Source organism: Condylura cristata, unplaced genomic scaffold (genome assembly GCF_000260355.1).
Source record: "Condylura cristata isolate star-nosed mole 26May11 unplaced genomic scaffold, ConCri1.0 scaffold00006, whole genome shotgun sequence".
Classification (NCBI taxonomy): Eukaryota; Metazoa; Chordata; class Mammalia; order Eulipotyphla; family Talpidae; genus Condylura; species Condylura cristata.
Window position 1 is genome coordinate 8,339,884 of NW_004567107.1, and position 21,397 is coordinate 8,361,280.

General features: G+C 40.9%; 3 protein-coding genes across 3 annotated transcripts; 1 reads left to right on the plus strand and 2 right to left on the minus strand.

Annotated features, from left to right (window-relative positions):
* Positions 1–2,654: 2,654 nt before the first annotated feature.
* On the plus strand, positions 2,655–3,599 carry LOC101625000 (olfactory receptor 1J1). Its single transcript, XM_004677917.1, has one exon. The coding sequence runs from the start codon at positions 2,655–2,657 to the stop codon at positions 3,597–3,599; it is 945 nt and encodes a 314-aa protein (XP_004677974.1).
* Positions 3,600–8,602: 5,003 nt separating this feature from the next.
* Positions 8,603–9,544, minus strand: LOC101625232 (olfactory receptor 50-like). The gene has a single exon (XM_004677918.1). The coding sequence runs from the start codon at positions 9,542–9,544 to the stop codon at positions 8,603–8,605; it is 942 nt and encodes a 313-aa protein (XP_004677975.1).
* Positions 9,545–16,121: 6,577 nt separating this feature from the next.
* LOC105853271 (olfactory receptor 50-like) lies at positions 16,122–17,063 on the minus strand. Its single transcript, XM_012721216.1, has one exon. It carries the CDS (start codon positions 17,061–17,063, stop codon positions 16,122–16,124), a length of 942 nt encoding a protein of 313 aa, XP_012576670.1.
* Between the last annotated feature and the right edge of the window lie 4,334 nt (positions 17,064–21,397).

Here is a 21,397-nt window from a genome sequence, read left to right on the forward strand (position 1 = left end):
TAAAACTTAAATATGGATATTCTTTGTAAGTAAATGAATCTGTCAATAATAAAAATCTTCATTAATAATCCCAAAGGAGTGACTTTCTTTAGTATATGGCAAAGACACATCTCCTCTGGGGTTGGTGAAGGAAAAGTCAGTAATTAGTCCCAAATCATCCTTCACCAGAAACTTGTGCCTCAATCCCCTGGGCTCCCAGCCTGGCTTGTAAAGAGGGAGACCTCTGTTGTCGCCTTGGGTCTGGTAAAAAACTGCGTGTATCTCTTCCCCACTTGGGTTGTTGCTCATGACCTTTTTCCCTGTCCAAACTTGAAGTCTGTTGGAGAGAAAATGAAAAATTAGCTCATTTCCTGGAGCTGGCAGTATTTGAATTTACTGCTGCTGAGCTAGGTAAGGGCGGCGCTTGTAGACTTCATTCAGGTGTGCGTGTGTGTTTGGGGGAAGAGGGGATCTTTAAAATATCTTACCAATTTATGCCAGTTCTTTTTATAATTCTGCCATGTCACCTAAAATAAGTTAGGAGGATATAGTAATTATAATTCCTTGGGATCTGTTCTTTCCTCTAGGAAACTGTTTTCTCTTTCATTGCTTTCCTGAAGATTCAGGCTTCATCCAAACTGCCAGGTTTAAAACTAATGGAAATAATGTGTATTTTTTTTTTTTGCAAGTAGTTGTACTTGCCTATACATGCCTACATACACTTTTTATTTTGTTCTTTCAAATATTATAAGATTTTCTTAACTCATTCTACTAGCTCTGTGACATTACTTCCAACAACTGTGGACTACAGTTGCCTTAACAATCCCTTATTGATGGAAGCTGTTAGTCTGTCAAAAACATTGGCCAGTGTCAGCTCTTCTTTTGTCCTATAACATCGAGAAATTTACTTTGTGAGCAACTATCTTTGTAAGTCTAGTAGCTGTTGTTCTAGTCTGTTTGCTTCCAATCATCTGATCAAGGGTTGCGGCAGTAACATCCACACAAAGGCTTTTGGGGGATTATGGAATCCTTGTTTTTAATGAGTAGCACATATTTAGAAATCTATTTTTCATCAAAACATGTATTCTTAGTGGCCATATAGCATGATGGTTAGGAATGTGGATTTTAAGTCAGTTAAGTATGAGATTGAAAGATCTGATATGCCCATCACTTTAATCATATGTGATTTTAGGCAAATTGCTTATTCTAAGAACTTGTTTCTTTTTTTTTTTAAAGATTTATTTATTTATTCATAGAGAACTGGGGTACAGGCCAGAGACGCGGAGGATGAGAGGATTCACCAGAAACAGAGCAGGGAGCAGAACAGGCGGATCAACGAAGTACACTGCTGAGGGGAGCAGCGGGCGGGTCAGGAGAGGTCTGCCACGCCATGTGGACTCCTCTGGGGCAGGCGAGACTCGAACTCATGCGGAAGTGACTTAAGCTTCTCAGTGCTGTGCTTTAACCCGCTGTGCCACCAGGGAGGGCCAGAACTTGTTTCTTAAAAAAAAAAATTATTTACATATGCATACAGAACTGGGGTACAGGCCAGAGGTGTGAGGGGTGGTGGTGAGAGGGTTCGCCAGAGACAGAGTGGGGAGCAGAACAGGCAGATGGACTGAAATACACTACTGAGGGGAGCAGTGAGGAGACAGGAGAGGTCTGCTGTGCCATGTGAGTCAGCTCCCTGGCCGCGGGGATTGAATTCATGCTGCAGTGGTTGCAATAGCTTCGTAGTGCTGTGTTTTAACCCGTTGCACTACCAGGAAGGGCCCTAAGCCCTAGATTCTAACTGGCTAATGAGAATAATCTTTTTGTCGTCCTGATATATTGATAATGAAGTACATGTCACAACAGTGGACCTCTGTTATTCACTCAATAAAGAATGACTTACAGATTATTGTTATTATAATTTGATTGTTAACATTAGTACTGATATCATTCTCTAGGCACAAACCCTGAAACCATAGATTTTTTTCATTCATCCTTAAACTTTTTAATTTACATGCTGAAGTGCACGCGTACTCTCAAGCTGCAAGTGTTGTCTTAGCTGCAGTTATACTTCATTAGGGCATCTAAGTCAAAGGGAAAATGCAGTTGTACAACTAAACACAGGATCAAATAGCTTCATCAGAAATAATCATAGGGATACAAAATTAAACATCTTCACACACAAAATTATGACAGACAGTGAGATTTCTGAGGTCAAATAATGCATGTTGCTTCCAGAGAACAAATTCTGGAGTTAAAGTGTGTAGCTCCAAATCTTAGTCTCTTCTTTTCTTACTTCTGTGACTGTTAGATTACCTTCCTCACCTGTGCCACCTGAAAAGTAGAAATAATAACAGTGCCTACCTGGCTCATATATTTAAGACCTCTAAATCAAGTTCTGCATGTAAGGTGATGGAAGAGCACATACGGTCACTTTTGATCTACATTAACTGTCAATATTATCATTCACAGAGACAGGGGCCAGAACTGAGAGAGAAAGTGGCTCTATATTATAATAACCCGCTGCGCCACCAGGGAGGGCCAGCATACATGTTTTTTACATGTATCCAACAAAATATTCATCAAATGTATGAAAACATAAATGAAGATAGTCTCTAAATCACAAGACATTCTACTTTTTCCTCTGACTTTCTCCACCAGTCACTGTGAGCTGATAGGCCATTATGAACCCTGAGAACCAGAGCAGCGTGTCCGAGTTCTTCCTCCTGGGGCTCCCCATCTGGTCAAAGCATCAGGACGCATTCCTTGCCCTGTTCCTGGGCATGTACCTGACCACGGTGCTGGGGAACCTGCTCATCATCCTGCTCATCAGGCTGGACTCGCACCTCCATACCCCCATGTACTTCTTCCTCAGCCACTTGGCCCTCACTGACGTCTCCTTCTCATCTGTCACTGTCCCGAAGCTGCTAATGAACATGCAGACTGAGCACAAATCCATCCCCTATGCAGGGTGTGTTTCACAGACATATTTTTTCATATTATTTGCTGATTTAGACAGCTTCCTGATTACGTCCATGGCCTATGACAGGTATGTGGCCATTTGTCACCCTCTGCACTACACCACCATCATGAGTCAGAGCATTTGTGTCGCCTTGGTGGCAGGGTGCTGGGTCATTGCTAGTGCTTGTGCTCTTTTACACACCCTCCTCCTGGCCCGACTGTCCTTCTGTGCTGATCACACCATCGCTCACTTTTTCTGTGACCTTGCTGCCCTGCTCAAATTGTCCTGCTCAGACACCTCTATCAACCAGTTGACAATCTTCACTGCAGGATTAGCAGCCATTATGGTTCCATTCATATGCATCCTGATTTCTTATGGCCGTATAGGAGCCACCATCCTACGCTTTCCCTCCACCCAGGGCATCTGTAAAGCACTGTCCACTTGCGGGTCACATCTCTCAGTGGTGACACTCTACTATGGGGCAATTATTGGGCTATATTTTCTTCCCTCATTCAACAACACCAATGAGAAAAACATAATTGCTTCATTTATGTATACAGTGGTCACTCCTATGTTGAACCCCTTTATTTATAGCCTGAGAAATAAAGACATGAAAGGGGCCTTGAGAAAACTCTTGAGTAAAAAAACATATTCTTCCAGTTCATAATTGCCTTTTAAAAAGTCCACATAATCTTACAAATAACTGAAAAGACAGCTCTTGTCTTCTTCCCACAGCTGTCACAGCAGCGCAAGTGCTTTGCTGACATTATTCTTGCACTTGTTGGGGGAAATAATGAAACAGGATATGCTCATTGCTTTTATAATTTACTCTTTTCTTGGCTACAGAGTTTGGAAAATATTTTGAGGATGCTGTATCACTTGGCTAATGTAATTAAATGGAAGCCATCAGAGCTGACCCTTTCCCACATTTTAAAGCTGTTAAAAAATATCTTTCTCCTTTGACATCTCCATTTCTAAGGGATTTTTCATGTTGGTGACAATATGGATTGTCATTCTTCTAGGCACCCAGAGACCCAGAATCCTGAGTGGTTTTAGAACTTTCAAGGAGAACCTATTAACTTTTACTCTCTAAATAATAACGCATTCCTTTCTGACCTTCAGGAATCCAGCTTACCCTTCTTCCCAAACACATAAAAAATTCAGCCACAAAACAAATGTCACCTTAGTCACCTCAGTACTGATTTTAGTATGTGTTCAAATCATACAGCTTCATCCTGTCAATAGGCTTAAGAGATATGGTGGGCAAACTCATGCTTGACAAGGTGACCGTCATCTTGAGATTGCATTCAATTGAAAGGAATTTGAATGTTGACTGTGTGACTCCAAAGTGATTAAAAGTGACAAGGACAATAATGGCTTATGTGAAACACTGTCCTGAGGAATATTAATTAGCTGAATACAGAGGCACATGATACGAGAAACTTCTAAGGGAAGGTGTTGCTTTACCTGAGAACCTGAGACTGAACAAGGTAAATCCATCAAGACACACAAAGTTCTGCCTTGTCCTGGCAATCACAGAAGGAACAGAGTGTGTCAGGGCATTAAAGTAGATGCTTCAACTCAGGGGCCAAGATTTGATAGACACCAGACACCAAAGTGAGTTGTAAGTCACAACATTAAAGATGTTTGTAAAAAATACTAAATAATTAATTTCCTAACTCTTGAGCCTCTCAACTATGAAGAAGTGGAGATGAGACTCTCGTACAGAGATTTCCTTTCAGAGTGCCCTGACACACTCTGTTCCTTCTCAGATCTCTCAGCAGAGAGGGACACATTCCCCCCTCATCTCAAGTTTGGTGAGAGACACCTCAACAGAACCATTTAGAGAAATGATATGTATCCCTGATTTACGAGAGCAAGGGCAATAGGAAAGACAAAATGGAGCAGGGGGTCAGAGAGAGAAACAGATATGGAATATATATTATGCCTGAAAAGAAATTTTCATTTATTTTCATAGTGTGGCAATAATAGCAAAAATGTTTCCTGTGGACGACAGGTAGATTATGTGGGAGAACTGACAATTCTACCTGAAAAGACATCATTGAAAGTCTAGGGCACACCAAGAAAGAATAAGGGCTCTGTAGGAAATGTGTGCCACAAAGCAGGGTCTCAGAGGGAAAGCATTCCTGAGAAGAAAACAGAGTGTAGTTATATCTTAGAGGATGTATGGGATGTATGGGGTGGGGTGGGGTGGAGGCAGTTTGGGTGTCTCAGCATTCCCTCGCTTGGGAGGAACAAGAGAAAATTTGACCTGCATCCAGATGAAGAGGTGGCCAGACCTCCTTAATGTGATCACAACCAAGAAGTATATTCTTGGCCCACCTGTCTCAGTCTTCCTCTCATATTTCATCCCCACCAGAGATGGAAATAAAATAAGCCATTATGACTCCTTTCTGGACCCGAGGTTCTTACCTGTAGCTAGGTGCCATGTGAGAAAGGGAAATTTGGTAACAGAACTGAGACATGGTTGTGATGGAAAAATAGTCTTCACATGCTAATACCTAAGGGCTACAAATGATGGGGCCCATAGAAGTTTGTTGTTAATGTTTTGTATTGAGGTTTAAAAACAGTTGTCAACTACATAAGCTTTGAAAGAATAGCAGGGGGAAAATATATCTGAAGTAGCCCTTATTCATCATTCCAAGTCACGAGTGTGGGCTATCAGAATATAGTTTTGAAAACTACTTCTTTCTCATCACTTCCCTGAGATGAATAAGCATTCCTTATCTACTGATGTTAGGCTTGCTCTTGTGACTTAAGGATTTTTTCCCCCACTTGTGTATCTGTGAACACTGAACTGTAAAGTAGCAAAAAACAAAGGATTTGAACAGCATGCAAGGATAAGCATGTGTGTAATTTGTTAATCTGAGGGTTGATTGAAGTTTTGCTGCTTCTAACTTAGACTGATTGAGCGTGTGACCATGGATTTCCTGGTGTTGGCTGGTCTCTCTCAGGCTGTGTCTGTTGTTGATTTTGCATCATCATCTGCTTCAAAGATTTTCCCTGTCTTGCAATGATGAGGGTGGAAACCACACTTTCCAGACTTTTCTTTTTGGTATTGTTCATGTGTAATTCTTTCAAATGAGAGAAACTCATGAGCTACTGAGAAGGCACAAGAAGTGAATCCAATTATACTTAAGCCAGAAACAAGGGTAGGTGTGAGATGCATAGTAGCTTCCCACTGAGCTCCTGAGAGTCATCTGCATTACTACTGCAGATGGAGACATTGTAGGGACATGTTAACGATTCCTGAGATTGCAGGTACTACTCACTAATCTTTGAAGCTAAAATCTTCAGTTCTGGTTTAACTTGCAAGGACAAATTCTCCAACCTCTCTTCTCCAGCTCTTGCATAATTTTATATGCATGCACTTCTGTTCTTCTCTCCTGAAAAAATCTTTACAGAGGCACCCCAAACCTCAAACTTAACCATCATGTGCTTGCATCTGTTTTTGTAGCAATAAAGACAATGATGGTGTTCTAATGGTCCAGGGTGAGTCTGCTAGAGGGTAAATAGCTTTGGATTATGTAGTAATTCAGAGGCCAGTTTTAAGTCTCTCTCTGGTGAACAGGTAATTTGCTTCTATAACTTGCTTTTAGACAATACAGGAGAAGACACCCAAGTTTCCCTTGACAATTGTGGTCTGGAAACTATACATAATCTCTTCCCCTGGGGAGAACATGCCTTATAGCCACAGCTAGATTATAGGAAATGTGTCAGCTGCCTCCCAGTGGTCACTTCATACTTGGGAAGGAGGTCAGGGAATTTGGCAGATAGCCAGTCATCCCTGACACAAAAATACAATAAATATAGACTAAGATACTGTACCTTATAAGTAATCAGAGAAGTAGAAAGTAAAACCATAATAAGGTACCATTTTCTGTTCATCAGAATTGTAAAATTGATCTGTCAATACCAAGTGTTGCTGCAGATAGAACCTCGTGCGCAGGTGATGAAGGTTTCAATCAATATAGCTCACTTTCTTTGGGAAGTTTGAGGTTTATGGAACACTTGAGCAGAAAGTTTCCTTATACTTCTCTGCCACCCTTACCCATTCGCCCCTTCACTGACATCTTGTGTCAGGAGGTGCATTTGTTGTGATTTAACCAATATTGATATCAGCCGAGGTACACAGTCTCCACTGGCGTTCACTCTTTGTGTTGTACAGGTTGTTTTGGTCCTTGACAAATACATAATGGCATGTCTCCATTGTTACAACATCACGTAGAATAGTTTCACTACCCAAAATTCCCCTTTGCTCTATCTGTTTACCAGTAACGGTCCCCCAGGTCATCTCTGCACCTCTCATCATCACTGATCTTATTCTGCCTCTTGATCTGTAGTCCAGACTATGCACCCTGAACTATAGTGGTCATTTCCACAATATTATATAGTTGGAATAGCACAGGATGTAGCCTTTTTAGAATGGTATCTTGGTACAAATATTGGGAAAGAGTTTAGCAGAGACAGCTGAGTTTTACATAAGCATGCCTAAAATCTAGGAATTTTTCTTTTGGGCATATAATTTTTTAAAAAAGATTTATTATTTGTACATACAGAACTGGGGTACAGGCCAGAGGCTCAGGGGAGGTGAGAGGCTTTACCAGAGACAGAGTGGGGAGCAGAACAGGCAGATCTACGAAGTACACTGCTGAGGGGAGCAGCAGGCAGGTCAGGAGAGGTCTGCCACACCATGTGGTCACCTCCGGGGCAGGCAGGAATCGAACTCATGCGGAAGTGGCTTTAGCTTCTCAGTGCTGTGCTTTAACCTGCTGTGCCACCAGGGAGGGACTGGGCATATAATTTATGGACTATCTTTCATATATGTGCTAGATAGAATACAAGAATAGGACAATAGCATTGTTCATAATAGCAAAATTCTGGGGGAAAAAGCTGTAAAAAATGAAACAGGTAAATGTTTTATAGTGCCACAATGACATATTACACAATAGGGATGAATTTTACAAGGACACTAGAGAACAACAACAACAACAAAACCCTAGAGGATTGAGTATTACATTATTCCACTTATGTATAATTCAAAAGCAGGCAAAATTGAAGGATCAATGCAGAAGGGTTGTGATCAGCCTCCCCCCATGACACTCTAAAATGAACAAGAAAACTAAACAGAGGAAACTACACCTAACCTGAATCAGACACTGAAAAAAGAGGGTCATAGTGATCGAATGACAGACGATGTTATATATAATGGAATACTACTCAGCTATAAAAAAGATGAAATCTTGCCATTTGTAATGACATGGATGAAGCCAGAGGGGCTTATGCTAAGCAAAATAAGCCAGAAGGATAAAGACAAATGCCAGATAACTTCACATGTGAAATCTATAATACAAAACGCAGGAAAAAACAAAACCTGCCCTTGAAATCTGACTCCAAAATTAGATTCCCAGCAAATTTTTGGTGCATTGATGGTGGCTCAGTATGATAACATACATTTGTGGGGTTGTGAAATTATATCTCTAAATATACACAAACCAACATTATAGCAATAAGCATGATTTTAAAAAATTAGGAAAAGAGTGCCACAACAAAATTCAGTAAGAAACATCTACTCAGAGAAGATGTGATACGTATGTTACATGTGTAGGATGAAGTAGGTCTTCTGTTCAATAAATGAGGGAAAAATGCTCATCTTGGTGAAAATATTCCTTTAGTGAGGATGTTTCCTAGAGCTCCTTTCATGTCCCGGTTCCTTAGACTGTAGATGAAGGGATTTAGCATGGGGGTGACTAGAGTATACAGGACAGCCACGATCATATCCTTCTCATTGGAGTTACCGGATGAGGGTAAAAAGTACAGACCAATAATTGATCCATAGTACAGAGACACCACAGCAAGGTGGGAGCCACATGTGGACAAGGCTTTGCAGATCCCCTTGGTGGAGGGGGCCTTCAGGATGGTGGCCCCGATGCGCCCATAGGAGACCAGGATGCAGATGAACGGCACAGTAATGACCACCACTCCCACGGTGAGAATGACCAGCTCGTTGACTGTGGTGTCTGAGCTGGACAACTTGATTAAGGCAGCGAGGTCACAGAAGAAGTGGGGGATGACATTGTCTCCACAGAAGGAGAGACGGGTCAGGAGGAGGGTGTGCAAAAGGGCACTGGCAACAGACAAGACCCAGGACATAAACACCAGGAGGAAGCACAGGCTCTGATTCATGATGGTGGTATAGTGCAGGGGGTGACAGATGGCCACGTACCTGTCGTAGGCCATGGAGGTGAGAAGGAAGCTGTCAATATCACCAAAAAATAAGAAGAAATACACCTGGGAAACACACCCAGCATATGAGATGGATTGGCTCTGTGTCTGCATGTTAAAAAGCATCTTTGGGGCTATGACTGATGAGAAGGAGACGTCAGTGAGGGCCAAATGGCTGAGGAAGAAGTACATGGGGGTGTGGAGGCGCGAGTCCAGCCTGATGAGCAGGATGATGAGCAGGTTCCCCAGCAGTGTGGTCAGGTACATGGCCAGAAACAAGGTGTAGAATGAGCTTTGTTTCTCTGGCCTGATGGGGAGCCCCAGGAGGAGGAACTCAGACACACTGCTCTGATTGTCGTTCCTCATGATCTTCTTTGTTGCTAGAGAGGAAATGTGAAATAATTATGATGATCACATAATGTACTTTGGTTTGAACTAATCATGAACTAGTGCATGAAATTTTAAAAATTATTTATTTATGCATACAAGAATGGGGTACCTCTGTGTGGACAGAGGTTCAGGGGGTGAGAAAATTCACCAGAGACAGAGTGGGGAGCAGAACAGGTGGATTGACTGAAATACACTGCTGAGGGGAGCAGTGGGTGGGACAGGAGAGGTCTGCTGCACCATGTGGATCAGCTGCCTGGCTGGGGATCGAAACCATGGTGCAGTGGCTGCCAATAGCCTCATAGTGCAATGCCTTAAACCCTTGCACTACCAGGGGGGCCCTCAGTGCATGAATTTTAACCTTTATTATGTATGCATTTTTGCCCCACTGATGAGTAAATGATGACTTGACATCAGGATATTATGTGCCCATCTAGAAATCAACTCAGTATTTTGGTGTAACTATGAAACAACAGAATGATGATCAGAACCAATCAGGATTAAAAAAAGAAGAGTACAGAGTTCCTGGCAGGACTATATTAGGAAGCTAGGGTATAAGCATAGGTCAGAGCCAGTTACTAGAAAGTCTCGTAGAGACTCCAGATTGGTCTGTCGACCCTTCATGACCTGTGCATTCCTCTCACACATGCTTTAGTTAATGTTCTTTGTCCCAGGATTAGACTGAGATAAGGCAAAGCAAACTCTAGATCACACCAGCTGTCCAGATTTGGAGAAATGCTGGTTAACTCATTAAGGCAAGGGCATTAAAGATGAGAGTCTGTCAATAGATAAAAGATCTAGTGAAATAACTCTTAACTAAGTTATCTATCCCTCCTCCCTCCTTTCTATCCTCCCTACTCCTTTTCACTTTTAGTCTACCATAAGTCTTTCTAAAGGAATTTTTAAGGGATTTGTAAAAAGTGTCCACTTCTCTTTCAGTTTTATACCATATCATTCAGTCTAAGCAGATCACTTTAGTCAGGTTCTTAGAACACCAGGAAATACTTTGGTTTTTCCATTCCTCTCCTGGGTCTGTCAAGGGATAAGCTGTTGTAATGTCTGTCCATCATAGTTACCAAGTAACATTTCTCTTATCGTAATTTCTAGTCTAGGCTTTATGCCAGTAGTTCATAATAAAGGTTTCCTTGTCATTTTCTAACATTTATACTATGCCACTACATTTCACTCTTTGTTCTGCAGGTCACATACTCTTAAACCTGCCCATGTGAACACTACAAAACAGTAAAAACAGAGAACATTGTGGACTCTACCAAAAAAATAGAGCCACTCTATTAAAAATCCTGTCAGCTTTAATATCTAAAATGAATTACACGTCCAGAGTTGTCAGTATTTACCACATTAATTAATTTGTCACAATGAAAGTGCTAATTAGCTGGGAATTGGGCACTTAAGTTGTGGCTGCATTTTTTTATTTCCAAAAATACTTTATTAAGCCTTTAGAAATGGCATGTTTATGTGCACTTTACACATGAGCATATATACCGCAACATTTATATTATAGAATAAATTCTTAGGATGGGGTTGGAGGAGATACATATACAGACATAGAAATGCATGTTTATATACATATACACACACACATAAAATCTTCATAATTTTGATAGATATTGTTAAATTCCAAGACATTAATATTGTGAGGAAGCCTTTTCATATAGATTCTTTAAAATATATCCTGAATATTAAGAGTCTGTAAAGTATACATGTTAAGTTGGCTTTTTAGTAAGAACAATGAAACTTGAAGTCTAGAAAAAGTTTAGGAGCATGGTCAGAAAGTTATGGCATTGAGTAGCAATCTAGGGATCTAGGAGCCAGTTGATGAAACCTCTTCTACTAAAATGGAATGTTTTGATTCTGTTTTCAGAAAATAGAAAATCCATGAAAAGCGTGTAAGTGAATGAATGCAAGCGATGAAGTAGTTTGTTGGCTGTTGGGTGTAGAACAGACTATAGCAAGGAAGATGATCAACAGGAATTTTTATGAGAGGCTATTATAGTAGTTCAGGTACAAAATAATACCTACGTACACCTAAATTATGGCAGCACATAAGAAGATAACTGTGGATTTGTGCTAAAATAGTTCACTGGAAGATGAGACTTTTTTGGGCATTCTTTGAAAATATTAAGGTTCAGCCAAATGTCCGTTACACTGTGGTGTGAGAAGCAGCATAGTCACGCGAAGACATACTGCACACACCCTTGGCAATGCTTATCTGAGAGCCCAGTCACGAAGAGACAAACTTGTCAAACAGGGTGGCGATGGCAAGAAATAGGGGAAAGACACAGGTACTTAAGCTTATCCCAGAAACCAGTCATTTGTAATGTAACGGCATCACATGGATCACACTACTGAATGTCAGTTCTGCACTGACAGTGTCTGTTGGATGACGAACACATACCTATGGCTATCAGGCGTGGGCAGGTTCTTCCATCTCTCTCTTGAAGATAAAGAATGCAGTGAAGAGGTGCAGTTTCTGAGTGTTTTAAAGATGCATTGTAAAGGGGAGACAAGTTAATAGGTCAAGTAAGACATATGACAACACACACATGTTCACAGCTCCTGAGCACTGAGCATCTCCTGAGCAGTGGCTCCTAGTTTTTCAGTTCCTGGAGAGGACCTTCGAGAACAACCCCACCCAGCTCCAAATTAGAGACAAAAAAATAATTGCTCCGTTGCCATCGCTTCCCTTGAGGGGAGAACTTCATGTTGATGCAGCAGAGGAGAATTCACTCCCGGAGGGATTCTATTTTAATCACAGAGTAGGTACTGAAAGCGTCGTGGTTCACACAGCATTTTGCCTTTTACGTTGCCATTGGGGATGATGTGATTCAGGCTCCTAACAGACCAAAGTGGAGGCTGACGGTATTAACTGAGTCTGCTTCTCTGCCCAGGGCTCTTTCAAGAGCTTCAGAAACCCTCAAACATGTACACTCTGTGAAGAATCATGAGAAAACTTATTTATTTTTTATTGTTTTGAATAAAGCTTTATTGACTTACTTTTTGCTTAATTACATAATTTCAGGAATACAGCTTCACACCTCAACACATGCACCGAAGTTTCAGGGCCAGCACCCCTCATCCCTCATGCTAGTCCCTTGCCCCTCGTCACTACCACTCACTGGTAACCACCATATTTTTCTGGGTCTGTGAGCTATTTTCATTATGTCTTGTCTGCCTTTTCATAGTTGTTTATTATATTCCACAAATGAGTGAAGCCATCTGGTAACCTGACTTATTTCACTTAGTAAAATCGCCTCACGATCTATCCATATTGTCCCCAAAGACACTGTTTCATTGTTTTTAATAGGTGAGTGGAATTCCTTTGAGTATATTTACACCAGTTGTGTTTTTGGGCCTTTGGGTTGATTCCATATCTTGGTTTTGTGAATGATGCTGTTATGAACATAAGGGTGCATGAATCTTTTCATGTTAGGGTTTTCAAATTCTTTGGTCAAATGTCTAGAAATGGGGGTGCCAGCACCTCTGCTGGATAACATAGGTTTTCCATTTTAGTTTTTAAGGAATCTTTGTATCTTTTTCCATAATGGCTGCACCAATTTACATCCTTGTCAAAAGTAAATGTGTGTTCTTTCTTCTCCACACCTTTGCCAACACCTATTATTTTCCAGTCTTTTTGACTAACCATTCAAGAGTAAGAGAATTGAAATCACACTCCTGCCTCCACACCCAAGAGAATGGAATATAGTTTCTAACTTGGTCTCCTACCCAAAAGCTATGGAGTAAGTTAGCATCGTCTTGGTGCTTTAGTTTATCAAAATACCAGTGAATAACCATTCAAGCTAGACTTTGTAGGAAACATCTTACAAAATGCACCCCAGACTCATTGCAGTCTTACACAGCTCCATCTTCCCAAGCCAGCTGGAAGATGATTATTATGTGCAGCTTATTTGAAGTGAACATAGGTGACTATTCGGAAGTGTTATAATTTGTTCTTTTTGTGTATTAAAACCAATCTGGACTGGAACTTCTAGTTGAGTGAAGAAGTCTTGTAAGATCTTTAGATTTCAAAAATGGTTTCCAAGTGCTGTAGCTCATGGTTGATAATCTTTTGCCCTGATTATAATGCTATACCTGCCTGTTTTGTTAGAGTTGACAAAGTTGACTTCTTTCTCAAACCATGTACTTCATTATTTCTCTATATATGTGCAGATAAAAATTGGATCCATATTTTTGCAAGATTTATTATTTAACTAGTCAACAGGAGCTAGCCAACAGGCTCATGAAAAAAATGCAGGGAAATGAAAATCAAAATAATGAAATACCACCTCATATCAAAAAGACAAGAAGCATGTGGGGCCTATGGAGGTTTTCTCTGGGGGTACAAGTGGGTGGACACTACTTCATTGTCTCCTGCCTAGTTCCAAATCACTGGTAATCCCAGAAGAAGTTTGTAAACTGCTCTGTAGCCCAGACTAAGAAGCAGAGACTTTTTCTTTTTTAATTTATTTATTTGTGCATAAAGAACTGGGGTACAGGCCAGAGGCTCAGGGGCAGCAAGAGGCTTCACCATATACAGAGTGGGGAGCAGAACATGCACACTGAGGAGGTACACTGCTGAGGGGAGCAGTGGGCGGGTCAGGAGAGGTCTGCCACACCATGTGGTCACCTGGGGGCAGGCAGGAATCAAACTCATGCGGAAGTGGCTTTAGCTTCTCAGTGCTGTGCTTTAACCCGCTGTGCCACCAGGGAGGGCTGCAGAGACTTTTACAAGACACTTTTTTCTCCTCAAGAAATCTTAAGTAATGTTTGAGCATCAGGTTGTTGGTGCTGTAGATCTGAGAACAGACCCAAATCACCCTAGTCCCATCAGACTCTGGTTGAGGGATCCCTAAGTGCTTCAGAACTATGGACAGAGGCAACAGCTTGTTCCCGCTTCTCTAAGATATTCATGAAGCACTGAGTGTCAGAGCAGTGCACTGAGCAGAGCAGACATTACCCTCTTTGTACTTATAGTTTTGATGTTCTAGGGGTGGGGGTTATGGGAGCAGCACAGAGAAGTATGTCAACCTAACCTACACAAAAGCTTACCCACGCTTTCATTTTCTACTAGTTAAACCCACAGATTGTTAGATGAGAATTTCTTTTTTTTTGTTTTGTTTATTTTTACTTCATTTTGTACACTTGAGAATTTCTTTTAATGTTATTCTTTAAAGTGTGATTGATGACACATATATGAACACATACACATAATATATGCACAAACAATACTATATATGAGTATGCTTGAAGTGTTACATCCTTTTTTGTTGGTGTGCTATTTTGGATAATTTAAAAATTTAAAGTATCCAGAAAAATGGATAAAATTACGCCAATTAAAAAAATATTCATGTGATTTAAAGACCTCAGGATTTGAACTCACACATGAATGAAAAAATACCAAATAGAAGTATACAGAAGATGGTTCAATATACATATATATTGTGAAATACCTACCAGATCAAGATTATGAACATATCTGTCATTTTATGTAGGTCATTCAAAGTGAGGTGTGTGGTGAGAATGCTTAAATTTCCTCTTGGTAATTTCTTCTATACAACCTATATTCTTGTTTCCACCTAGACATACTAAGTCCTCAGATCTTATTCTTCTTATAATTGAAAACTTGCAACTTTGACTTACATCACCTCAGTTCTCCGTTCCAGAGGGTCCCACAAGCAATGTTCTAGTCTCAATTTCTTTGAAATCTGTTCTTATAAAGATACCACAGGGCCCTCCCTGGTGACGCAGTGGGTTAAAGCACAGCACTGCAAAGTCAGCTGCAATCACTTCAGTGCGAGTGTGATCCCAGCCTCAGAGGTGACCCACAGGACACCAGCAGACCTCTCATGTCTTGCCTGCTGCTCCCCTCAGCAGTGTGCTTTTGTCGATCTGCCTGTTATGCTCCCCACACTGTCTCCAGTGAATCCTTTCACTGCCCCTGCACCTCTGGCCTGTACCCTAGTTCTGTATGCATAAATAAAGAGAAATATTCTTAAAAATTGTTTAAAAAAAACTTGAAATAACCTGATGAAAGCAGTAACATGAAAATGTTGTAGACAAAGTATACAAATATTTAAAATACAGGCAAAAGTAAATCTGGGTGCTGATAAAGATCATTTAAGTAATAAATTTAGGGTGTATTTCTGAAATAAAATTGTGAACCTATCTGTTAGATATTCTATTCTAACCTATTCTGTCAGATATTTTGTTATTCTTGGAAGGGAAAATGCTTTGATAGAAAAAAAAAAAGATTGTAAGCTATCCAGTAAAAAAAAAAATGAAACTGTGTCTACAAAAATTATGAATGTCTATAGGACAGAGGGACCACAGAAAAAGGAAAAACTTCAGTAAAGATGACTGTGCTGTTATCATTATAAAACCACCCACCCCATGACCAGAAAAAAATTAAACAGAAATGACTAAGCTACATTCAAGCTGCATCAGAAATAAAAGATAAGTACATTAAGATTCACTTTAAAAAAACAATTTCTCAGAAAGGAAATGATGATCCAAAACATGTTTTACAGTAAAACAATGTTCATCTTGGCAAAAATATTACTTTGCTGAGTATTTTTCCTAGAGATCCTTTCATATCTCGGTTCCTCAAACTGTAGATGAAGGGGTTTAGCATGGGGGTGACCAGCGTGTACAGGACAGCCACGATCATATCTTTCTCATTGGAGTTACCGGATGCGGGTAAAAAGTACAGACCAATAATTGGTCCATAGTACAGAGAGACCACCAGGAGGTGGGAGCCACACGTGGACAAGGCTTTGCAGATCCCCTTGATGGAGGGGGCCTTCAGGATGGTGGCCCCGATGCGGCCATAGGAGACTAGGATGCAGATGAACGGCACAGTAATGACCACCACTCCCACGGTGAGAATGACCAGCTCGTTGACTGTGGTGTCTGAGTTGGACAGCTTGAGTAAGGTGGAGAGGTCACAGAAGAAGTGGGGGAGGAGGATGTCTCCACAGAAGGAGATACGGGCCAGGAGGAGGGTATGCAAAAGGGAATTGCTAGAGGACAGGGCCCAGGACACTGCAACTAGCAGGACACACAGGTTCTGACTCATCATGGTGGTGTAATGCAGGGGATGGCAGATGGCCACGTACCTGTCGTAGGCCATGGAGGTGAGAAGGAGACTGTCCAGACACCCCAGCATTAAGAAGAAATACACCTGGGAAACACACCCAGCATATGAGATGGATTGGCTCTGTGTCTGCATGTTAAAAAGCATCTTTGGGGCTGTGACTGATGAGAAGGAGACGTCAGTGAGGGCCAAGTGGCTGAGGAAGAAGTACATGGGGGTGTGGAGGCGCGAGTCCAGCCTGATGAGCAGGATGATGAGCAGGTTCCCCAGCACCGTGGTCAGGTACATGCCCAGGAACAGGGCGAAATAGATCCCCCGCTGCTCTGGAAGGATGGGGAGCCCCAGGAGGAGGAACTCGAACATGCTGCTCTGATTATCCTTCTTCATGGTCTTCTCTTTTGCTGGAGATGAAAAGAGATGGGTATGTGAAAGAACGAAACGTCACTTTGACTATAAATAATTTCATATAGTTTTGAACTAGTCAGTACATGAATTTTAATCCAAATAGTTCATGTTTTCTGTCCTACTAACAGGCAAATGATAGTCTGATATATTAGTGTCCAACAAGAAACCAATATAATCTTTTTCTGGAGAAATCATGAAGTAACTGAATGATGATTAGATCAGGTCAGGATCAAGCAAGAGGAGCCCATGAGTGACAGAAATCTGAAATTTGCAATTTGCAAGTCTAAGTCAGAACCAGTTACTACGAACAGTAGTGGAGGTCCTCAAATTAGTCAGTGGCTTTTCTTAACCTTCCCATTTATCTCACGCTGTCTTGGATAATGCTTTGTTTCCATGAGTGGATGAGATGGGCAACCTCTAGATGACACAGCTGTCTGGATTTGGAGAATTGGAGGCACATCATGTTATTGGTAAAAGCACTCACTAGACTCTGTATCAATAAATGAAAGATATAGTGAAACACCTCGTAAGAAGGCCATCAGTTCTTCCTTTAAGGTAATTCCTTCCCTCTCAAGAGTTTTAGTCTTTCATCAATTATCTTTTTTACAAAAAAGATTTACGGCCCTCCCTGGTGGCTCAATGGGTTAGGACGCAGCACTGCAAGCTGGACACAGGTGCTTCAGTGTGAGTTCAGCCCCTACCCCGGAGGTGACTCACATGGCGTGACAAACCTCTCCTGACCCGCCTGCTGGTCCTCCCAGCAGTGTACTTCATCGATCTGCCTTTCTGCTCCCGACTCTTTCTCTGATGAATCCTCTCACCACGCCTGTACCCCAGTCTCTATGCATAAATAAATCTTTAAAAAAAGATTTACTTTTTTTTTTAATAAGAACTGGGGTATATAAGCCAGAGGTGGTGTGTGTGTGTGTGTGTGTATGAGAGAGAGAGCGGACTCACCAATTCACCAGTGACAGAGTGGGGAGCAAGAACAGGTGGATCTACTGAAATACACAGCTCTGGGCAGCAGCGGGCGGGTCAGGAGAGGGTGGGTCAGGAGAGGTCTGCTGCACCATATGGGTCAGCTCCTTGGCCAGGGATTGAATCCATGCTACAGTGGCTCTGACAGCTTCATAATGCTGAGACTTAACTCCTTGCATCACCAGGGAGGGACCTATCATTAATCTTTCTAAAGGAATATCTGTAGAATGTAAGAAGAAAATCTTTTTCTTGTCCAATGTCCAGCCATGTTATTCAGTCTAAACAGATCACTCTGAGCCAAGTTCTCAGAAAATGAAGGAAATACTTTAGCTTTCCAAGTCCTATTCTGGATCTGTCAGGATATAAGCTCATTGTAACATCTGTCTATCATAGTGACCAAATAACACATCCTTTCAAAGTTTTTTGTCTACCTTTATATTGGTGATTTATAATGAATTTTTCCTTGTAAATTTCTACACTTTTTCTATGCTATTACTTCATTTCTGTCTCTTTCTTCTGCAGGTCACATGCAATATTAAGATATATTCAATCTCTATGGTGATGGCACATGGGTGATTTGGTGATGGGAAGCCCAAGGGAATTGCAACTAAGATGGAAAAGTGCACAAAAATATGTAAAAATAAACTAATATAATAATAAAAAAAGATATTCAATCTACAGGTGTACCCCATTGGGATGAGAAAATGTCTCACAATAGGGCCATTCATACTGAGCCTTACTAGAGATTACATTATGTACTAGTTTCCCCAATTTCACTAATTTTATCTGTACAATTCCCACACATTAAAAATCCTGTTATCGATTAATTGAGATGTGTTACACACTCAGAGTTGTTAGTAATTACCTTGTTTATAGTCATCAATCACTCACAGTGATAGGGCTAACTAGCTGTGTGATGGAGATTTTGGTTGTGTCTAATAACTTTTATTTTAATCTTTATTTTACATTTTAAAAGGACAGGTTTATAGAAAAAAAAAGAAAAAGAGAGGCACTGCATAGTCAAGGCAGGCAGGAGATTTACCCTAATTACTTTTATTTCCAATAATATCTTTTATTAGTAATATGCCATTTCCAACATTTGCACAAACATTTGCATATCTATTATCACCTATATTCCAAAATACCCCTAAAAATAGGATTGATTCTTAGAAATGACATTAAAGATTATATCCATTCACAATTTTGATTGTCATTAAGTTTTCAAGAAGTTAATGTGGTGAGAGCCTGTTTCTACAGATCCTTTAAAAATGCTTCTTGAATGATAAAAGTCTGTCGTGTGTATCCATGCTTAGCATGGGCACTCAGAAAAGGACTATTATGCTTGAGGAAAAATAGAGAACACTGAAGAGCATGGTCAGCATGGGGAATTTTCCAGGAGCTGGATCATGTACTTAAGGTCTTTTCTGCTATTATGGCTAATTTCAGCCATCAGGTAAGGAAACATGTCCATGAAGAGGATAAAGCAAAGGTGTGGATGAAAACTTTTGTTTTGGCCATTTGGGTAAAGAATACAGAATACAAAAGCAAGAATGTCAGCAAGATTCAAATTAGAGGCTGTTGCAGTAGCTTGAATACAAACTAATACCTGATTACCACGGTCATGACAGCAGAGATGAAGATAATTATAGACTTGGGATAAATCTGGTGGAAAACCCAAGTTGTTATGGGTGTTGAAAAATAAGCAAAAAAAAAAAAAAAATCCACAGCTTCTCAAAAATCGATGGTTCAGCTGTGATGAAAATTACATGCTCAAATACAAGTACCATAATGGACTGGACACACACACACAACCACACTGAATATAAGTTCTATTTTTCTGACAGTGTCTCTTGGGTGATGAGAACATACCTTCAACTACATGACCTGGGCAGGTTCTTCCATTTCTCTCTACAAGGCATAGATACAGTGAAGCAAGTGAAGTCTCTAAGGGTTTCAAAGATGCATTGTCACAAGAAGTGCTATCAGCTCAGAGCTAATGGGAGATATAATTTAACACATACTTGTTTGCAACTCCTGAGCACTGAACATCTCCTGAGCAGTGGCTTCTAGCTTTTTAGTTCCTGGAGAGGACCCTCGAGGACAACCCAACCCAGCTCCAAATTAGAGACAAACAAAATAATTGCGTCAATGCCTTTGCTTCCCTTGAGGGGAGAGCTGTTTGCTGATAGCAGCAGAGAGAGTTCACCCCTGGAGTAATTCTATCTTAATCACAAAGCAGGTACTAAAAATGTGGTGGTGCACACAGCATTTTGCCCTTTCCCTTGCCATTGAGGATGATGACAGAGTCCTTGACAGACTAATATGGAGGCTGATTTTATAAACTGGAGGCTGGTCCAGCCCTCCCCATGCCATTTCAAGAGCAGCAGAAACACTCATATTCTTCCAACAAAAAGAGAGAGTTTGTATCCCATCTCAACCTGTGGACCTGGGAGAAAGGAATCGTTTCTCTAAATGGTGTTCTCCTGCCCAGAAGCTGTGGAATCAGCATTGTCTTGCTGCAAGTCTATTAAAATAGTGATGAATAGCCATTTAAAGATAACTATTTTGGCACTCAATTCCTTACCAAATTCATTCAGATCTATTGCAATCATGTCCAGTTCCATTTCTTCCAAGAGGGTAGAATATGAAAGTAGTGTACTTATAATTTGAAGTGAAGATATGTGAGCAATCACAAGTGTTATTAATTGGTTCTGTTTTGTGTCCTGACTTTATGGAGTGTCCTCCATCCCTGGAGTCTGTGTCACTGGGCCCAGATAAGCCTTTTCCCTTTATTCTGGGCAGTTTTACCAGGCTGCCTCTTCTCTGGGGGCTGCAGAGGTGAGTCCACGTGTAGGCACGCCATGCTTTATGGAGTGCTCCCTGTTGGCAGCACAGGACCAGCGTGCCAGAGCATGTCCCAACTTACCCCTAAGTCTAGTGCAGGATGGTGGAGGACTAGTAACAGATCAGCTGTGTGGGGGGTGGTGTGTGTGATATGTACATTATAGACATAAAAATCTGCACCCCTGAAACATATACAGTGTGGGAAATCAATGTTATTTTGAAAGGGTAATTTTAAAGATAAAATAAAAGCTACCCTCTGGGAGACCCTGGTGGAGTGTGGTAGAGAGACCGTTAAGAAGAGGTTAAAGTAGTTCTTATATATGTGTTTATAGAAGCTTGCCCTCGGGCCAAGGCTTGAGATAAACTAATAGGCCTCTTTCCTTTCTCCTATAACTGTATGTGGATGCTTTGACCTATACCACCCCATTTCTTCCTCCCCCAGACCTTGGCAATCACCATTCTGCTGTTTCTACAAAATCAGCTTTTTTTTTTTT

What these genes read in the sequence shown, in the direction of transcription:
- LOC101625000 (XM_004677917.1), top strand. Translation starts at nt 2,655, where the DNA reads ATGAACCCTGAGAACCAGAGCAGCGTGTCCGAGTTCTTCCTCCTGGGG.
- LOC101625232 (XM_004677918.1), bottom strand. Translation starts at nt 9,544, where the DNA reads ATGAGGAACGACAATCAGAGCAGTGTGTCTGAGTTCCTCCTCCTGGGG.
- LOC105853271 (XM_012721216.1), bottom strand. Translation starts at nt 17,063, where the DNA reads ATGAAGAAGGATAATCAGAGCAGCATGTTCGAGTTCCTCCTCCTGGGG.